Here is an 18901-nt window from a genome sequence, read left to right as displayed (position 1 = left end):
CAAGCGAAACTAGCTTGAGCGTAGCGAGTTGCAAAAACGGTTTTATGAAAATTGCAATTGCTTTTGTTTTTTTTTGTTTTTTTTAACTTTCTTGTAGTTAGGCACATAGGCCAAGGCCATACTATGTGCAAATATAGATAATTATCAGCTTCAAACAGCACGAACGGCCAGGTTCTTTTGCTGTTAGACGCGAGAAAGGCGGGCGCGAGCGTACCCGATTGCCGGCCGCGCGCCTCGCTGCACACAAGTGACGTCACGCTTGGGCGGCGGGGAAAACTGGGGAAAAACTAGGGAGAACGATGTTTCGGTTTCGGCAGCAAACAAAATATCACTTTTTTAATTATCTAGAGTGAATCTGGGAGAACGCCATAGCATTTCGGAATCAGGAAGCCATCCACATTCAGTTATGCCTTTGGATTAGGTAGCTCAAAATGTCGGCGGAGTTCCCCTTTAACGGTTTGTACAACACGCTCCGCTGTCCCGTTTGACGCTGGATGATATGGCGGCACGAGCATGTGGCATATCCCGTTGCATGTTAGAAAGTCCAAGTACTGCTCATTTCCAAATGCAGGCCCATTGTCTGACACAATCAGATCTGGTAGACCGTGCTGAGCGAAAGCCATCCGCAGGGCTGTTATGGTAGCCCCTGCCGAAGTTGACGAGACAGGAAACACTTCGACCCATTTTGAAAAAGCATCCACAATGACCAAAAAGGTATGCCCCATAAATGGCCCTCCAAAATCAATATGAAGCCTGGACCAAGGCTTCTGGGGGAACGGCCAGGGCGTCTGTTGAACTGGTTGTGGAGCCCGCTGATGAGCTTGGCAAATTGAGCAGCTGTTCACATGGTGGGTTATGTCGTTATCGACACCCGGCCACCAGACGTGACTTCTGGCTATCATTTTGCTCTTCTCGATGCCTGGGTGGCTGGAATGAAGCAGATCCAGGACTCGAGCCTGCAGCACTTTTGGGATCACCATGCGTGCTCCCCAGAGCAAACAACCCTTATGCAGGCTAAGCTCTGAACTCCTTGCACAAAAAGGCCTCGTTTCTAATGCTAGTGCAAGGTTCTCTCCTTTGAGAACAGCGAGAACGACATGTCCCAGAACAGGGTCATTCTTTGTGGCTTGAGCCACAACGGAGGGTGAAAGAAGATTCGGATATGCGAGCTGTAGCATGAAGACGTCAGCCGGCCCGTTCCCTTCAACGTTGCTCCCAGATAATGGAAGTCTACTGACTGCGGCAGCATGACCTGCATTCCTTCCTGGTTTGTAGGTCAGCTGGTACTCGTACGCTGAAAGCTTGAGAGCCCACCTGACAAGCCGAGGCGACGCGTGGACAGGAACTGGCTTGTCAGCACTCAGCAATCCCAGCAGGGGCTTGTGGTTTGTGAACGCTTGAAAAGGGGTCCCCCACAAGTACTGGTGGAACCGTTCCACCCCGTAGACCAAGCCTAACACCTCTTTGTCAAGTTGACTGTAGTTTTGTTCTGCTCGGGACAAACTCCTTGATGCAAAAGCAATGGGTCGCTCTTGGCCATCGGCTTCAAGGTACGCCAGAACTGCATCGATCCCGTATGGTGATGCATCACAAGCATACCGGCATTTCTGGATTGAAATGAGCTAGAACCGGCGCGGACGTCATCAAGTGCTTGCTTGTGGTAAAAGCCTCTTTATGGTCTTTTCCCCACTCCCACTTCTTCCCGTCCGTAAGAAGCGAGTGCAGTGGCCGCAGGCGTTCAGACAGGTTAGGCAGGAAACGTCTGTAGAAATTAATCAATCCTAGGAAGCTCTGAAGCTGCTTGATGTCGCAAGGAGCAGGAGCATGAAGTATGGCCGCTACTTTGCCCAGGCCTGGAGACAACCCTTCCTGGTTGATAATGTGCCCAAGGTATTCAACCTGCGGCACAAAAAAATGACACTTGTCGAACTTCAACTTCAGTCCGACATCACAAAGGCGCTTGAGAACGGAACGAAGGTTGTGCATATGATCCGAGTCAGTCGCGCCGGTGACCAGGATGTCATCAAAATACACAGCGACGTGCGGCAGCCCTCGGAACAAGTTTTCCATCTCCCGTTGGAAGATAGCTGGAGCGGACGACACTCCGAAAGGAAGGCGGGTGTACTGGAACAACCCCATATGTGTGGAAATGGTGACATACTTCCTCGAGTCCTGCTCAAGAATCACTTGCCGGTAAGCATCCCTCAGATCCAACTTGGTGAACTTCTTACCCCCAGACAGCATGGCCCACAAGTCTTCGATTCTGGGAATCGGGCGCTTTTCCAGGGTGGCCACCGGATTCATGGTTACCTTGAAATCGCCACAAATCCTGACACGTCCATCCTTCTTGGCAACAGGAACAATGGGTGCAGCCCAGGCTGATGTCTTGACTGGTACAATAATGCCCTCCCTTTCTAGACGTTGAAGCTCCTGTGCAACTCCATCTTTGAGTGCGAAAGGTAGTGGACGCGGCTTAAAAAACTTCGGTGGAGCATTCTCCGGAACATGAATACTGGCTTTGAGCCCCTTGAAAGTACCCAGCCGTCCCTCGCAAACAGCAGAGAACTCTTGAACTAGAGTTCTGACGTCAGAGAGAGAATGAACAGTTACCTCCACATCAGAGAAGTTGAGGCCAAGCTCCCGAATCCAGTTGCGACCAAGTAGTGTAGGCGACTTATCTCCGGTGACGAACAATGGCAGCACGGCCTTCTTACCGTGGAACTGCACGCTGACGTCCACCCTGCCTTCAACTTGGGTCTTGGGGCATGACTCGTATCGCAGGCACCAGTGCCTGCAGACGTTTCTTGGCGATGACAGAGACACTTGCGCCTGTGTCCACCTCCATGCAGAGTGGCTTGCCACACACGTAGACGGTGACGGTGAACGGCGGTGACGGCGCGACGCTGTCAACTTGCCACATGTCGAAAACCTCGGGCGATGCGCTGTTGTCCTCAGCGTTGTCATGGACGACATTCACTGGATCCGTCTCTGTTCCTGGGGACGGGCACGCTTGCCCCCCAAAAAGCGTTGCCTGGTAGAACTTTTCCTGGATGACTGGGTGTCCCTCTGCTTAGAATTGCACACTTTCAATAGATGTCCTCGCTTTCGGCAGTAGTTGCACGTAGTCTTAACGTGCTTGCAGCCGGATGCGAGGTGTCCGTCTCCGCAGCGGTAGCAGGTGACGCCCCCCGTAGGTGCCGTGACTCGATGCGTTGCGAACGCGGCACTGCCGGAGCTGGTCTGGCAAATCTCCCCGGCGTCCCTCTTCGCCGCTTCCATGGCCACAGCGGTCTGCACAGCGTCCTCGAACGTCAAGTCTGGCCGTTCCAAGAGTCTGGTCTGGATTGCAGTGCTTTTAATCCCGCAGACAACACGGTCCCTCAGCATGTTTTCAAGCTCGACTCCGAAGCTGCAGTGCTCGGACAAGTTTTTCAATGCTGCGACGTAGCTGCTCACAGACTCCCCGTCGGAGCAAGCACGCGAGTTGAAACGAAAGCGCTGGACGACGGCGGAAGGCTTTGGGCAGTAATGGTTGCCGAGGACGGAAAGAACCTCATTCAGAGACTTATCTTGAGGCTTGGCAGGCTTGACCAGGTCCCGAAAAAGAGCGTACGTCTTTGCACCGCGGCAACTGAAAAAAATGGCTTGCCTCTTTGCCGCGACGACATCGTTCGCCGAAAGGAAAGCTTCTAGACGCTCGACGTAGGACGACCAGTCCTCTCCTCCCCCTTCAAAAGGTTCAATTCTGCCGACGGTTGGCATGATGAGCAGAACTAGCTCGAGCAGAATGATTCGCGAACTTATCATTCGCAAGGAACCGTGACGCACTTCGTACGAAGAACAAAACTTTTCCCTTGTCGCCACTGTTTATTTTCGCCTTAGGTCGCGCATGCCTAGTCTTGAATATGCCTTTTGCGGCAAAAGCTTGGTTTTAAGCAGCCTTTCTACACAAGACAGGCAACATAGCCATTCATGCTATGCTGAAGTGATGTAATCTTGAGCACAGCAAAGGTCGTTGAAGTTGGCCTTCTTAATTAAGCTTTTAATAATTGTCAGCCGTTGGGATCAGGTTACTGTGGAATTTACCACATTTAATCCACCACTTTCGGAAAAACTAGTGCTCCCTGTCAGAGGCTTGTTTCCAGGGTTCCTTGGTAGAAAACTCCAGCAAATTAATGGTGCCATTAGGAAGGGTTTCGGTTCCAAACACACTCTTACCATGAAAAAGAAACAGGTGCATTGCAAGACCCCGAGGCTATCATGCTAGATCCTGTTCCCTCCACTGAACTGCGTTGACCTAGATTGAGTTCTTTGCCTGTCGCTTTTGTGTCCACTGGGGATTATCATCCCCCCCCACTCACTCACACACATGCAAATGCACACACACACACACACACACACTTTTGCACAAAAAGGTCTCCTTCCCTTTCTTTTTTTTTTTCCAGCTATACTACAATGTGATTGAGGAGCTAGCTGGGAGATAGATGTAGGCCTGTGACAGTCTTCAATTGAGCAGAATTTAATTGTTGAGTCAAGAGAATGAAGCAGTTCCTTTCTCACTTCCTCTTTAGACAGAATGTCTTGGTTCTAGGAAGCAAGTTTACACAGGGAGAGTAGGGTCGTGCAATATGGAAAGAAGGGGTCACGGAATTTTTTCACACAGCGCGTGAAGGGAGCGGGGGGTCAGAATTCTAAAGTCCCCCCCTGGGTTTGGCCCTAGCCCACGCTACTTCACACTAAAAAAAAAAAAAAAAATATCAAACTGGGAACTAGAAAAGTGGCAGGCTTTCTTCGGACTGCCAATTTTCAGTATCGTAAACATGAACAATAATGTCCCATTTATTTTAACACTTATGCACTTTGTCAGGGTTTTTTGGATAAGGAGCGACATGCATACCGTCATGCCAGAATAAAAGAGCACCGGTTATGTTTTATGGAACTCTGCGGTTCAAATGAAATTCAATTTGACAGCTGCCACATAAGCCGGACGTGACTGTGGATGTGTGAGGCTGTACCCACTCTGCAACACTTGGTTTGGTCTTGAAGTATCCCAGGTCTACCACTGCCATCCACAAGCTAAGGCTGCTACACCGGGACGCAATTTTCACATCGGTAAGAACACGTCGACATGGTGAGTGGATCGCCGGTTTCACCATCGGCCTTTCTTGCACGGTGCTTGCAACATAAAGCCAGCTTACAGTACGCTTCATTGTAACTCGGCAAAGGGCCAATTCGACAGCCTCCGTAAGCCAGTTAAACTTGTTGTTTGGCTGGTTGGTGCATGATGCTCAGGGAAGCTGTGAGCATAAACGGGGGCGGACGAAGAAAGGGACACCCATCCATGTCCCCTTTGCGTCTGTCTCTCTTTGCACTTACAAGTTTCCTAAGCCAATTAGAATGACGGAGCAAAGTGTGTGGCAGTCGTGAGATGGTATATACAAGGTGTATTAATTCCTAACTTCGTCATCTGCAAATAAAGCCTTTGACAAGTTTGTTGGTTTTACAGGACGATAATTATGCCTCGAAATTTTGCAAACTATAATTGACCACCTTGTTGCACATTCGTTGAAAGTATAAGCTTTCTATCTGCAGGCGCCAATGTTTACGACTTGTTTAACAGCGTAAGGTCTATGTGGCCACTTATATAGTATGCACCCACTGTAAAATTTGTAATCAAAATTCAGCCCAAAATATAAAGTTATTCGTAGGTAATCTTCACCGAGTCTGCACCTGGTGTGTAGACTGCACCTGGTCTGTAGCCTGCAAATAATTTTCAGGCTCAGTGCACCTTGCCAAATGTCTGCTATTGCATTATACAGAAATCGTCATTGACACAATCTTTTCTCAAAGCCCGTCCTGTCTTGTCCTAATGAACGTTCTTGAAAAAAACAAGCCCTTGTCTAGTCCGCACCTCTATATAGCCTGCACCATGGAAAATTTCAACCTTTAAACGCAAAAGCTTTGTAAATTATAATCCATTTTTTTTAGCAGTAGTTTTTTTGGGCAGTGTTTATACAGCTTTTTGAAATTCTTGAATACCCAGGATTTTGATAAAAGCCTTTCAAGGGCCCTTATATTTTCTTGAAAGTTTCAATGCTTCTTGTATTCCTTGAAATTTGGGAAATTAACATGTTTTTGCAACGGTCTGAGAAGTTCAGTGATGGGAAGCGTATGCAGAGACTCCGAAGTGCAGGCGGTCAGATAACATTACCAAAAATAAAATAAAAAAGAGTCGGGTGCTTTCTCTGGAAATGATGTTGATTTACATGGAAGGGGATACACTTCACTGCTCTTCACTCATCCAAGCCATGGCAATGCATGTAGTGGTGCACAACATTATTGCGGGAGAAAAGCGGTCACCTTGGCAACCGACATGGAGGAACACTTTTTTTGCCGCTAGATGCATCACGGTCAGATTTTGGCCACGGAAAAACATGTAGTCTTTTCTACCAGATGTGCTTGCTCCATGCACGGGAAACACATGTGACAACTTTAATCGGGCTAGGATCGTATCTGACAGTTCACGTCGCGAAGCCGCCCACATTCGCGGAAATCGTTGTCATGATTGCGTCATGCAGCCTGCACTTGTTTTAAAGTCCGAGGCATCCCGTGTCATCGCCCCTTTTGCTCTGTGTTGCCTCAAATTCTTTTTCTTCCAATTCCCTTGAAATCCTCAAAAGGTCCTTGAATTCTGTATAAAAAATTCTGGCCAAACCTTGCAAAGTGAAATAAGTTGTTTCATCCACCTTCAAATCTATCAAAAATGTAATGCAGATGAAGTGCTTTTAGTGTTGACGGGTATTGTATGTCATTTAAAAGAAACATTCCTCAAGCATGCTTGCTAAAGAGCTGCGAGGCTTGTTTCAACAAATGAAAGACGCTGATGATCTTTTTCTTTCAGCCGATTCGAAGAGGGAGGCAGAAATGGTCCGCATATCCTGGCGTGTCACCACACCGCATTGCTCAGCTGTGGTGTTGTGCAGCCTGGTTGGTGTTGCATTATTGACGAGGAAATTGAACTATAGGGGACACTCTTTCCTCTTTGTTTTCCCCAAAGCTCGCTGTTTACCCAACTCAGGGCCTGTAGGCTTGAGTTTTTACGTAGCGTAAAAAGTGTGGACAATAAACGGAGTGACGTTGGCAGGATGGGGGCAACGAGCTTGATCTGTCCTGAAAGCAGTCGTCGTAAATACGAGCTTGACTCTCTTCGGCCTTCGTGCTGAGCAGCTGCTAATCACATGCATGGTGCATGCTGCACTGTTTCTGCTAGAGCACTATATAGCTCCTAGGAGCAGAGTAACGCAATCGTTTGATCCGCGCGTTTTGCCGACAGAGCAGCTCAGTGCGAGTCACGTGGTACTCACGGCTCCAGGACGTGCCTGTCCTATGGGAGAACACATGGAGGTCGATGCTACACGGCTGACTAAAAAACAGATGCCGAGTTCACACTTTTCGAAACTAGTCTGTCGTGAAGTTGGTAAAGCACTAAATACTTTATCAAAGTTTTCATAATATTGGATGCATGTGAAAATTTCGAGAAAGCAATTTCCAAGGCAACGGTGTTTGAAACAGATTTTTTGCAGCAGAGATGGATTTTTTGGGTTGGCCGGGGCGGTTCATGTGAGCGGCGTTTTCTGAACAGCGTGAGAGACCATCGATGCATTTAGCTTCTGGCTGCTTTCCAGCGATCGTCCTCCATTGCTCCGCCTTGTCTGTGCATGATGCCGCTCAGACAATTTTCTTTTTTAATTTACGTTCTTACGTGGCACACAACTTAGCGCAGATTATCGTAAAATGTTCCTTTATTATGTCAGAAACTACCGTATTTACTCGCATATTGGTCGATACGTCGTATAGGTCGACCCCCTAACTTCGGGACCCCCGAAAAAAAAAAAAGTTGAAAAATATAATACCGGGATTTGCGTATTGGTCGACCCCCCAGTTTTGATGAGGCGATTTTTGAAAAACAGGTCGACCTATACGCGAGTAAATACGGTATTGCGGTTCTGTACATCCCCAAAATATAGAAGAAAAAACCATTTTGTCACATTCCCTACTCATTTGTGACCGGAGTTGGAACCCCCAAACGTTTGCCGCTAGTCGCCGAGAGATGGCGTTCTAGATTGCGCTACTGTGCTCCGAAGGAGCCTTATAGTGCTCTAGGTCACGCAGGCCGGAGTAACTACAAAAGCGGCCCTCCTTGGGTGGCAGGAGGAGACGAGCCCCAGCCGGACGGTATGGCAGCCGAGCGCTGCTTCATAGTTGTTTTTGTTTCTGTGGATGTAGTTCTAAAGTTAGCCTTCTCCCCAAAAGCACAGCCTTCTCCCCAAAAGCACTTTGATGAGATTCTCGTCTTAATTCATTCTCGTTAGTGCCACAAACATCCAATCTTTATACGCCAACAAAACAAAATCATCTTGGCAACCCTGGTGATCTTTTGCGGTACTTCTTGCTCAAAAGCTACGAAACATATTGCCAAATCCTAGACTTAGTGGAATTTGTGAAGGATGGAAGGATGATGGGTGTAGTGGGTAAATCTGGCTCTGCGTACTTGGGAACTTCGTTTGATGCTCCGTCATCCCCTTTAGCCTGGCTCTTTTTTTGCGTGTCACCCATAGGTGTTGTGGTTTCTCGGTGTCTTTAGTGTGGAGTGAATTGCCACTGTGTGACAAAGCAAAAACCTAGGGGAGCTTGGAGGGATTATGTGATTACGACGCACTAGTCGGGCACACTGAGTGGGGATGGGCTGGCCCACGAAGTGATGCACCAGGGGCACTGTGACTAGACATCTAGCATGTCTACCCCAAGAAGGAAAAATATGTTCGATGGGTCTCGGCCATGTTGTTTTACTTTTACTGTCTCAAGGCGCATTTAGCCCCGAGCTGTATGAACCCTAACTGTTCCGTTTTAGCCCACAGCTGTATAAACTCTAACTGTTCCTAGTCTGCAAAGAGTTTGCAGAAACAAAACTACAAATCAATGTGTACGGTGTCTTACCGAAATGATCCTTGCTTTACTTTTCTGTTTCTTTCAGAGATATCTTAGGGGATCAAAGCACAGCATGCCGGCTAGGAGGCACAAGTCAATGGCCAATTAAAGGGATTTCGCTGACATTCATCCATCCATCCAAAGATTGCAAAATTAAGGAGAGTACTGCAAATTAGGGCTTGGCACGCCTTCAGTCTTCAGATAGATGTGGAACAAAACATAACTAACCAATAAATATGGGATGGGTCACTCATGGAGATAAAGAAAAAAAAGAGTATGAGCACCCTCAGTGCCAAGGGATGGTTGACAATATGTCCGAATTGAGCACATGTCTGGTGCTTTGGGGCCCACTTGCTTATTCTGCCTAGCTGGTTCATTGTTGGATTGCATAGTATGAGAACTTAGCTGCTGTTTGTTCACCAGATTTGGAGATGTCTTGATTCAGTGTTTTGTGTTTTTCAGCTTTGCAGACGTCAAGCCTTCCGTGCGCATGTGAAGAAAAACCAGCACAATGCAGCCACAAGCATTCCAGAAGTCATGATTCTTTCACTCGGCTTCTTTTTGTTAAAAGTGATTGGCCACTTGTGCTACATGAACCACCAAAATCTTGTTGTCTTAATATTTAATTTTTCTCCCTTCTATCTCTTTTTTAATCTACTTTTTCCCTTTTTCAATTTGAATATGCATGCTTGGTATTGCATTTAGCACATTTTTTTATCTGTGCATTGATAAGCAGTACACTTGAGACCAGTTTTTTGGTGTAAATTGATTGATTATATTCTGGCTAGTTTACAATTGTGGTTACATTTCTATGTTATGGGACTTAAGGTTAACAGCATTTTGTTGTGGATGACTGATCAGTGCCATCTCTTGTGTTCATAAGCATGCACGTGAAGTTTGTTGCGATCTTGTACTGTTTCCATGTTTAACTATACCTTTGCTGGTGTCTCGTAAAATGCCCACCCAGTGTTGTGGGCACACTGCAGTCGCAGGACTGCATACTTTCCTAGCTCTCACACCCTTTGTAGTTTGTTATGTATGTTTTATGATTTGTAAACATCTTAGAAAGGCACAGAAGTGGATCTTGAGATTGTCTTTTTATAATGTGAAACCAACCTATGCCCCCCAGGCGTGTTAAAAAAAAAAAAATTACAGTGATGTGTGACCTTTTTCCCTATCAAAAATGCTGCCAAACATCCTGACACGCCCCTTTTCTGGGATATATCTCGGAAAAGGGGCGTGCCACAATGTTTGGTCGTGTTTTTAATGAAGAAAGGCCACACATGATTGTATTTTGGGGTTTTCTAAGATGCTTAGGGCACATAGATTCAGTTTACACAATAAAACAACAAACCCAAAATCGAGCAGCTGCACAGCAGTGCAGGCGGTTCTAAGCAGTAACGACCAGCTTAAGAACCAGTTGTAGCGAGAGTCACCGTATGGGTTCCCAGAGTAACGAAACTCCGAAGCTGAAACCGAAACCGTGGCACCGCCATCTTGTGTCCACGCGTCGACGGGGATTACCAAATCGCAAGAGCATCACTTGTGCGAAATCGAACACATTTGACGCCTGTTCGACTGCGAGGCAATGAGGGATACGCGGAATGACCCCAGCTGTAATCGGCACTCACCTCACAAAGCTTGCTTGTTGCAGTGGGCTCGAAATCTTTCCGTTTTACTATGGTCAGCCAAGCCTTCTTCCTCTCCATCTTGTAGTTGCATCCTTTCCAAACGGTATCCGGAAAAGTCTCTTTCCATCCTCCAACCTGCTGCTGCACCCAAAAGCGCAACAAGCAGGCATTGTGTCGCAAGTATACAACCTCCTTGCTTTTGACGTCAGTAACCGCATAGAAAAGTCTGCGCATAAATGCGCGTTCGATGAGCAGCAGAGCGTGCGTGAGTGCAGTTGTTTACTGGGCCCAAGATGATCGCGATCTGAGCCGCTTGAAGCACTGATGGAGGTGAGCCTAGCGGTGCTTGTGTCAGTGAATGCTACTGTCCAGTGACGTTCAACAAGCCAAAACACGATCGGCTAGAGTGAGTATGTTGTCGGCAAAACGCAAAAAGAAAAGGAATGCAATACTCTGGGACTTTACAGTGACTTTAGTTGTAGCGTTGTCGGTTGCAGTCAAACGCAACTATGTGGACTGGCCTTTGCTTAATTTCTCTACGAGATGTCATTTTGTGGACACTTTTTACGAAGTGACACTTTTTTCCACGTTTTGTACCTGGGGGTGAGGGGGATAATTGGGTTCGTTAAAAATATATTAACTACCCTGGCACAAGTTAATATGGGCCTGAGGTTTTGAAAATTTGTTATATTTTCAAATATTTAGAATTCGGTCTAAAATATATGCGATCCCGGCCTACCGGCTAAATCATTAAGAACGCGGACAGTCAGTCGGCCAACCACTGGCAGGCATATTTCTACTCCATGTTTATTTTTGTTGCGCACATTTGTGGTGCATTCAGTATTGGCGTGCTATTGAGTGTGGGTCAAAGTGTTTAAAAGGGCTGGCTCTCGTAAGAAAAGGAAAAGTCGTTTCACCATCTGCGGCAGTGGCGTCAGTCGAGCTTTCCACTTAGGATGACGCTTGGGCGTGCGTCGCCAAAGTGCGACGAAAGACAACGAGCTTGCGCTGCTGGCAGTGCTTCTCTTGCAGATATTGCATTGCAGCAGACTAGAATTTTTGCAGTGCAGTTGGGGGAAAAGCGATAGTGCTTCAAGGCGGAGAGAGTCCCTCTCATTTGGGCGTCCTCTTGCGCCGCCTTTAACTTATTTTCGGCGTCTGCTTCCTCACGCGCAGCAGAGCTTGAGGAGATCACCCCGGACCTGAGCCACCGGTGCGTCGACTGCGGCTGCCTGTTCTCAACGCGGGCCTATCTGCAGGGCCACTGGAAGCGAATGCACCTGCGCAAGAAGGGCCGCCACCAGTGCCGCTTCTGCAGCTACTCCTGCAGTCGGACCAACGGACTGGTGAGGAAGCGTGCAGGCGTTGGGTAGGCATTCTGTCGTATCGTTTTGTAAAAAGTGTTTTCGAGGAGAAAAACAAAAGGTGTTTTCCTGCTTGGATAAATCAAATGCGCATTGCAGGAAGCTGTTGCTCCATGGGTGTGAGGCTAGCGGTTGGCATAGAGTGCGAAAGTTGGGGCATGTGGCGTCACCTAAAGTCACTGGATCCTGGGAAAGTAATGCCAAGCTCCCCGTGTGGTCGCCATCTTGGTCCGTGAAATGAGCAATTTCTCTTTGACCACTTCGTTCTTGGTGAGCGGATCTAAATTCGCTGGTGACGGGTAGCTTTATGGAGGCGTTTATTGTATACCGAGAGTTTGCTATCCACACACCGGCGAAACAAGCGCACATATTTGTACCACCACCGCATGCTGGGCCGGTGCTTGGAGGCACTGAAAAATAAGTTTACTGTCTTGAAATAGGCAAGATGAACAATACAATAGTAAGAGATCCATGGAGATATGCATGATTAATAAGTTGATCGCATACGAAGTGCCAAAGACTCTTAAATTGGTGGGGAACGCTTCCAGTACGATGATGCTCCATGGTGATCTTGGCGCGACTGGTTTAGAACGACCCCCTGGAGGCTTCGAAGATTTAAATGGACCAAGATGGCGATTTCCATCACAAACTAGACCAATTAGCCAATCGCTTTGCGAGGTTTGGGTCGTGTGTATGTTAGTATCCGTTTGTGCCCGGCTAGCAGGTAGGGAAGGCAATGGCGCTACTTTCCCAGGATCCAGTGACTTTAGCGTCACCTAGATCAGAAGATAAAAGAGAAAAGGTGAATTTCTGAATGAGCCGATGTCCACCTAAGCTATCTCAATATTGTCCAAATAAGGACCGACGTTGCTGACGCGTGTGACAATTTTGTCGTGAAAAACACCTAGCAGCAAAATAGGGTATTGTTTTCTTTCCCGTTGTTGAGTTTGTTTCTCCGAAATAAGTCCTGAAGGCGCTCACAGTGTTGTTTCTTGTTTTGACAATATTAGGCTTAGGTGAACTTTGGTTTTTGAGAGATTTAGTCTTTCCCTTTTATCTTTTGATTCAGTTAACGTCATGTTCTCAGACTGTCGTGTTCCACCTCAACGGCTAGTGTCACATTCTCACAGAGTTTCAGCTTCCTCCGACGAGCAGGTTGTTTACGCAAGCCAAAAAACATGTTTTTTACTTTTTTTTTTTTTTTTAAACACCCAATATGTTGGCATTGGATGGTAGTACATGTTAGTATTGCATCGTATCGTACACCATACAACACTGCTACAGCAAACACGACATTGACACTTTTTCGCATTTTTATTTTAAAGGGTTTCGGTGGGCGTCGAATTTTAGTATTACACACGTTAGTCCCAGATTTGAACACTTTCCACCGTAATGGACCTTTCCCGAAAGCGCCACAGGGCCTCTTTTTCGATCCCAGATTGCACCGCGTGGTGCAGGGAGTTGCGGGGCATTTGCGACGCTCCATACGTCCTGGCTCGTGTCTTTCTCTCTCACCGCTGCGAGTCTAGAACACAAAGAAAACCGAGCAAATCACACCACAAAGCCGACAAGTACCCTGCTTTGCTACCTTCCCTCTTTTTTTTTCTTTTTTTCGTTCTGAGATCGCAAAATGCTAAACAAACGTGAACCACTCCTTTTATACGCGGGTGCTCCCTTGCGTTCTGTATGTAGGATTGCCGTAGTGACTCGAAAACACAACGGCAGGTGCTGCATATTTCCGGAATGGTGAAGCTTGATGCGAGAGCGCCGGCGCAAAGAGCGGTCGACGTGAGCGACGTGGCTGCTTTAATAATTACGGGTTCTGCCAGACCCCTCTTCACTGGACGCTCATTTGAGGGTGCTGTTTAGAGCGCACACTCAGAACGGGTTCACATTAATAGGTCGCTGAGACTGGTAATCTTAATGATGCAGAATGCACGTTGCAAAAGAACTGCGGAACCTCGCCATCAGCACGTGCTCAGCTGTCGCGCACACGGCCATGGCCGCCAGTGAATACTCCCTATGCAGCTGTTGTGTTCCGTCGGACAAAAAAAAGGACCTCCCCTACGACGTGCCCCTTGTGCTTTTCTGACAAGACGAGAATGGCAAAGAGGAGCTTTGGTCGTCCTGCCTCCGGCACTAACTTCCTACCTTTGTGCACCTGAAACGTGAAACGGCGGTCCGTGTGCCGGAAGCCGGGCGTCCGAAGACGCTCCCTGCCGTTCTCGCTCCACCTGTGTGTACACTCCATTCATGCACGAGGGGACAATACAGTCTCCCACAATGTCAGAGATGCACCGGAAGCGCATGCCCGAGAAAGGAGCCGACAAGGAAGCCGCGCGTGCTTCGGTCATTTTCGTTTTGCCTCGAGGGAAGTACTCGCTCGGGGCTCGGCTGACGCACGTCGGTTGCTTATCGGTTTTTGGTTTCGGTGCCGAATTTCCGATGCAAATTCGGATGCTGTCGGTATTAACATCTTTTTTTATTGGAACGAAAAACTATATACTTAGTTTTATTTATATTTAAAGTCAATTTGTTAGAATTAAACCACTCCTGGAGAACTGTTAGTTCTTGATTGATTGTGTTTTGTAAGTTACGCAATGAATGGTCCGTGTAAATTAAGACGGTATCATCAGCGTACATTATTATGTCAGAGTTTAAAGCCATGTTAGGTAAGTCATTAACGTACAATGAAAAAAGTATCGGTCCCAGTACAGAACCCCGGGGGAATTCCAGTGTTTATTTGTCTCATCGAGGATTTATGATCTAACAAAGAAATAAATTGCGAACGAGATGACAAATAACTTGTAAAGAAATTTAAAGAGTGACCTCTGAAACCATATCGTTGTAATTTATTAGGAAGAATTTTATGGTCCACAGTATCAAATGCCTTTTTAATATCTACGAATACACCGATACTAATGTTATTGTCATTTAAGGACTTATTAATTTTCTGAGAGAGAGAGATAACAGCACTAGTAGTTGACTTGTTTGGACGGAATCCATGTTGATGCGGGGTGATAATATTGTTTTTTCTAAAAATGAGTTAATGCGTCGTACAATTAATCTTTCGAATAGTGTATTAGTGAGCAATTGCATGCGTCTGCAGTCTCATCCGTGACTATAACAGGAGTTGTTTGCTTTTGCGATCTTGGATAACAGAGTTAATCACATTCCACATTTTCTTGAAGTCCCCATGACTTTCGGATATAAGATTAGAGTGATATTCTTTTTTACACATTCTTATCAGTGATAGAGATAGGTTGCAATGCATTTTGTATTGTGCCAAGTAGTAAGAATTATGTTTATGACGGTTCAGTTTCTGCTGCCACATGTTCTTCTCTTGAAGTGACGAGTCATCCAGGGGCAGATCGGTTCTGAATAATTTGGTTTTCTTAATTCACTCGACAAATCCGCGATTGCAGTTTTTAATACTGTGATAAAATTTCCAAGTTCGATGTTGATATCTGAATTGAATAGTAAATTAAAGTTAAATGCCGATAATTTTCTATGCAGAAGTTCGTAATTAATGCAATACCTTAAATGGGGTGTACTAAGGTGAGGTGTTTCTTCAGCGTTTATAGGTAGAAATATGATTATTGGAAAGTGGTCGGCAATGTTTGTCTCATATACACCAGCACTGTCGTGTGCGTCTTGATTACATAAGATGTGGTCAATGAGCGTGGATGAATCGGGTGTCACTCTTGTTGGTTCTGTTATTACATTCATGAAGTTAAATGACTGTGTTAGAAGTAGATAATCTGAGAGCACAGTTTTACACAAAATCGATGTCGAAGTCACCACAAATGACAGATTTCTTATTGCTTTGTGAAATAAATGTAAGAATATCTTCCATTTTATTGAGGAACAAAGACATAGATGAATCCGGTGGTCTATATACAACAGCCACCACGACACCATAACAAAGTTCCGTAGTACCATGGATATTATTTTACCAGTGCCAAGACAATTCGAGGCAGATTTTGTCACACTAATACTTTTTCTTTGCATCATTCATTCCTAGAACTTATAATGACTGGGATCGCTTACCTGTATCGCTAACGTCAACTCTTGAGCACACTCTTTTTTTTTACAGCAGAGCTGTTAAGGGCTAGTTTCCCCAGTATCGTGTCCGTGGGCACACAAATCTTGACACAAAACTCTGGACAGCTACCACCATCTATTAGTGACGGCGGCAACCGGACAACAGGCTTGCCGGTTGTCTAGTTGCTGCCGTCGCTCATAGTATTGCAGTCCGATCACTGTTATAAATACCTTGGCATCCACATAACAACCTTATTGCAGACCGATCTAGTCTCAATATCTAACTGGTGCTGCACATGGCTAATGGAACTAAACATCACCAAGTGCAAGTCAATGCGTGTGTCCCATCGTAATGCCGTTTGTCCTACTTACTACCTTAATAGCGCTCCACTGGAGTCCGTTCACTGTTATAAATACCTTGGCATTCATATAACATCTGATCTTTCATGGAATATTCACATTGAACATGTTATTAACAATGCTAACTCCATGCTAGGCTTTTTAAGAAGGAATTTTAGTTCTGTGCCGTCATCTCTCAAACTTCTTTATAAATCAATTGTTAGATCGAAGCTGGAGTACGCAGCCTCCGTTTGGGACCCCGGCATGGAATACCTCATTCAATCATTGGAGGCCGTCCAGAACAAATCCGCACGTTTCATACTTTCAAACTACCACCAAACTTCTAGTGTACCCTCCATGAAACTATTGTTATCATTACCCACTCTTGCTTTGCATAGACAATATATTCTCGTCTGTCCCTTTTTCACAAAATTGATCATAATCCGGCCATGCGTCACAATCTTCTAACCCCTCCATATTATATTTCCCGTCGTTTAGATCATAAGAACAAAGTGGGCGTCTTTCCATGCAACACTAATGCATTTTTTTATTCATTCATACCGCGCACTTCTGTAGAATGGAACCACTTTCCTCATGACATTGCCACCATTGATGAGTTATGCATTTTTAAAGATGCTCTATCTAACTTTTTATTTTTTTGATATATGACTGTGCTTATTTTGCCTTTTGTTATTTCTTTGTATTCCCCACTCCCCTCTGTAATGTCTTCGGACCTTGAGAGTAAATAAATAAATTAATTAAAAAAAAAGAAATAAATAAACCTTTTAGGCCCTTCCACTCTGGCTTGCCGACTTGCGGCCGGCTATTACTTCATTCCCACCATAGTACCAGCTTCGCTCGTCTTCCTTCTTCACCAGAGTGGAAAGGCTGAAAGTTTTTTTGTACAACTATTACTAAGCACCAGTTTCCTATTGTTTGAGTATTCTCTGTTATCATTATCATGGTTTCTTTCTTAGTTTTCATTCCCCACAATCCTCTGTCAATGCCTCCGTGCCCTGAGGGGAAAAGAAAAAAAACAACACAGGGTCTCTTATGTTATCTCTAAGACAACTTGAAGGCAAAAGTCCAAGTGCTACTGCATTAAAGATACACATGATTTAGTCGCTGAGTCATCCCTCTTAATGTGCTGAGTCTATCCTTCTCAATCTGCTGAGTCATCATCTTAATTCTCTTAGTCACCCATTGAGTGGTCACGTAAACGTTCTGGTACCTTTAGTGTTGCCCACGTGTTTTCGCTCAAGGACTTTGATGGTGGACTGAATGATGGGACATATAAGGCCTTAATAAATAAGTGTTCCTCGAGATCGACCCCCGTCGTAGAATGTGACTGCTGACTGGCCCTCCTTTGGACCCACCAAACGTCCGGGTTGCTTTCCTCCCTCGCCAGGTGAGGCACGAGCGCACGCACACGGGGGAGCGGCCCTTCGTCTGCGACACGTGCGGCAAGACGTTTGCGGTGAAGGTGAACCTGGTACTGCACCAGCGCATGCACGCAGGGGAGCGGCCCTACCCGTGTGAGGTGTGCGGCCAGCGCTTCACCTACTCCTCCCACCTGACGCGCCACCGGAGGACGCACACGGGGGACTGCCCTTACATCTGCAGCGTGTGCGGCAAGGCCTTCAACCAGAAAGGGAACCTGGATGCCCACACCATGACCCACACCCGTGCCTTCCTGCGTTGAGGGCCATCCACACGAGGTGCCGTGCGCCAAAAACAAAGCGCACGTGCGCTTTTCACAAGACGTGAAAGTTCCGGCGAGGGCGTTCGTTTCGAGCGAGGAGATCGTTCACGCCACAGAGGTGGCAAGCTTCTGGAAGCGACGCAACGCCACTAGTGGTGAAGCCAGAAGTGTGGAAGAACACGCCCCCAACGACGGCCAAAGCCGAGAGACGCCATTGGATGAAAAGGAGAGTCGACTAAACTTCTGTTTCGGTCGCCCTCGGCATAGCGTGTCTCGGTTTCGGTCATCGCTGAGGGCGTGTCCCTCCACACTCCTGACTTCAGCTCTGGTGGCGTTGCGTCGCCCCCAGAAGCTCCCACCTCCGTGGTTCACGCGGACGGCATGTCTTCCCTCCTCGCCATCATCTCCGTCCCCTTTCTTGTTTTCGGGAGATTGGGGACCGACAACGAGGGCAGAGGCCTCAACGACGGCCAGCAGAGCGTGCGATTGGCTGTTCAGACCCACGTTACGGGAACGCTCCTAGCCTGTTGGTCGACGTTGCAGCGCACTCAAAAAAGTGTCACTCAAGCTTTGCACACACAAGGAACAAAACTCTCACACAGCGCTCACTAGCAACTTTGTATTGTGTGATTAACTTCTGCTTCTACTTCTCTTTCAATTTGAGATAATTTTCAAATAAAAAAAGGATGAAAAATGAAAGAGCAAAGAATTACTTTCTAATGCTTAGGCAAACTTGCAGCTAAATAATCAATCCCTTTTTGTTACAATATTATAGACGGTGTAATAACACATTCGTCCTCCAGTCGTATAATGTTCTCGGCTTCGATAATTTT

General features: G+C 46.5%; 1 protein-coding gene across 3 annotated transcripts in view; it reads left to right on the top strand.

Annotated features, from left to right (window-relative positions):
- Positions 1-18199, top strand: part of LOC115310957 (protein krueppel) — a 29916-nt gene extending 11717 nt beyond the window's left edge. Inside the window, exons 1-4 of one of the 3 annotated variants that reach the window (XM_040216666.3) lie at positions 4989-5112; positions 9451-9558; positions 11799-11965; positions 17775-18199. In XM_040216666.3, coding sequence (XP_040072600.1) covers positions 11894-11965; positions 17775-18068 — 366 coding nt within the window. In that variant the 5' untranslated portion in view covers positions 4989-5112; positions 9451-9558; positions 11799-11893 and the 3' untranslated portion in view covers positions 18069-18199. Of the gene's footprint in view, positions 1-4971; positions 6988-9450; positions 11966-17774 lie in introns of those variants that run through there. The other 2 variants (XR_003916926.3, XR_006078217.1) reach the window with 2 other exon arrangements.
- Positions 18200-18901: the final 702 nt, after the last annotated feature.

This window comes from Ixodes scapularis, unplaced genomic scaffold (genome assembly GCF_016920785.2).
Source record: "Ixodes scapularis isolate PalLabHiFi unplaced genomic scaffold, ASM1692078v2 PGA_scaffold4__175_contigs__length_147842914, whole genome shotgun sequence".
In the NCBI taxonomy this organism is placed as follows: Eukaryota; Metazoa; Arthropoda; class Arachnida; order Ixodida; family Ixodidae; genus Ixodes; species Ixodes scapularis.
This window is presented reverse-complemented; position numbering and strand designations above follow the sequence as displayed.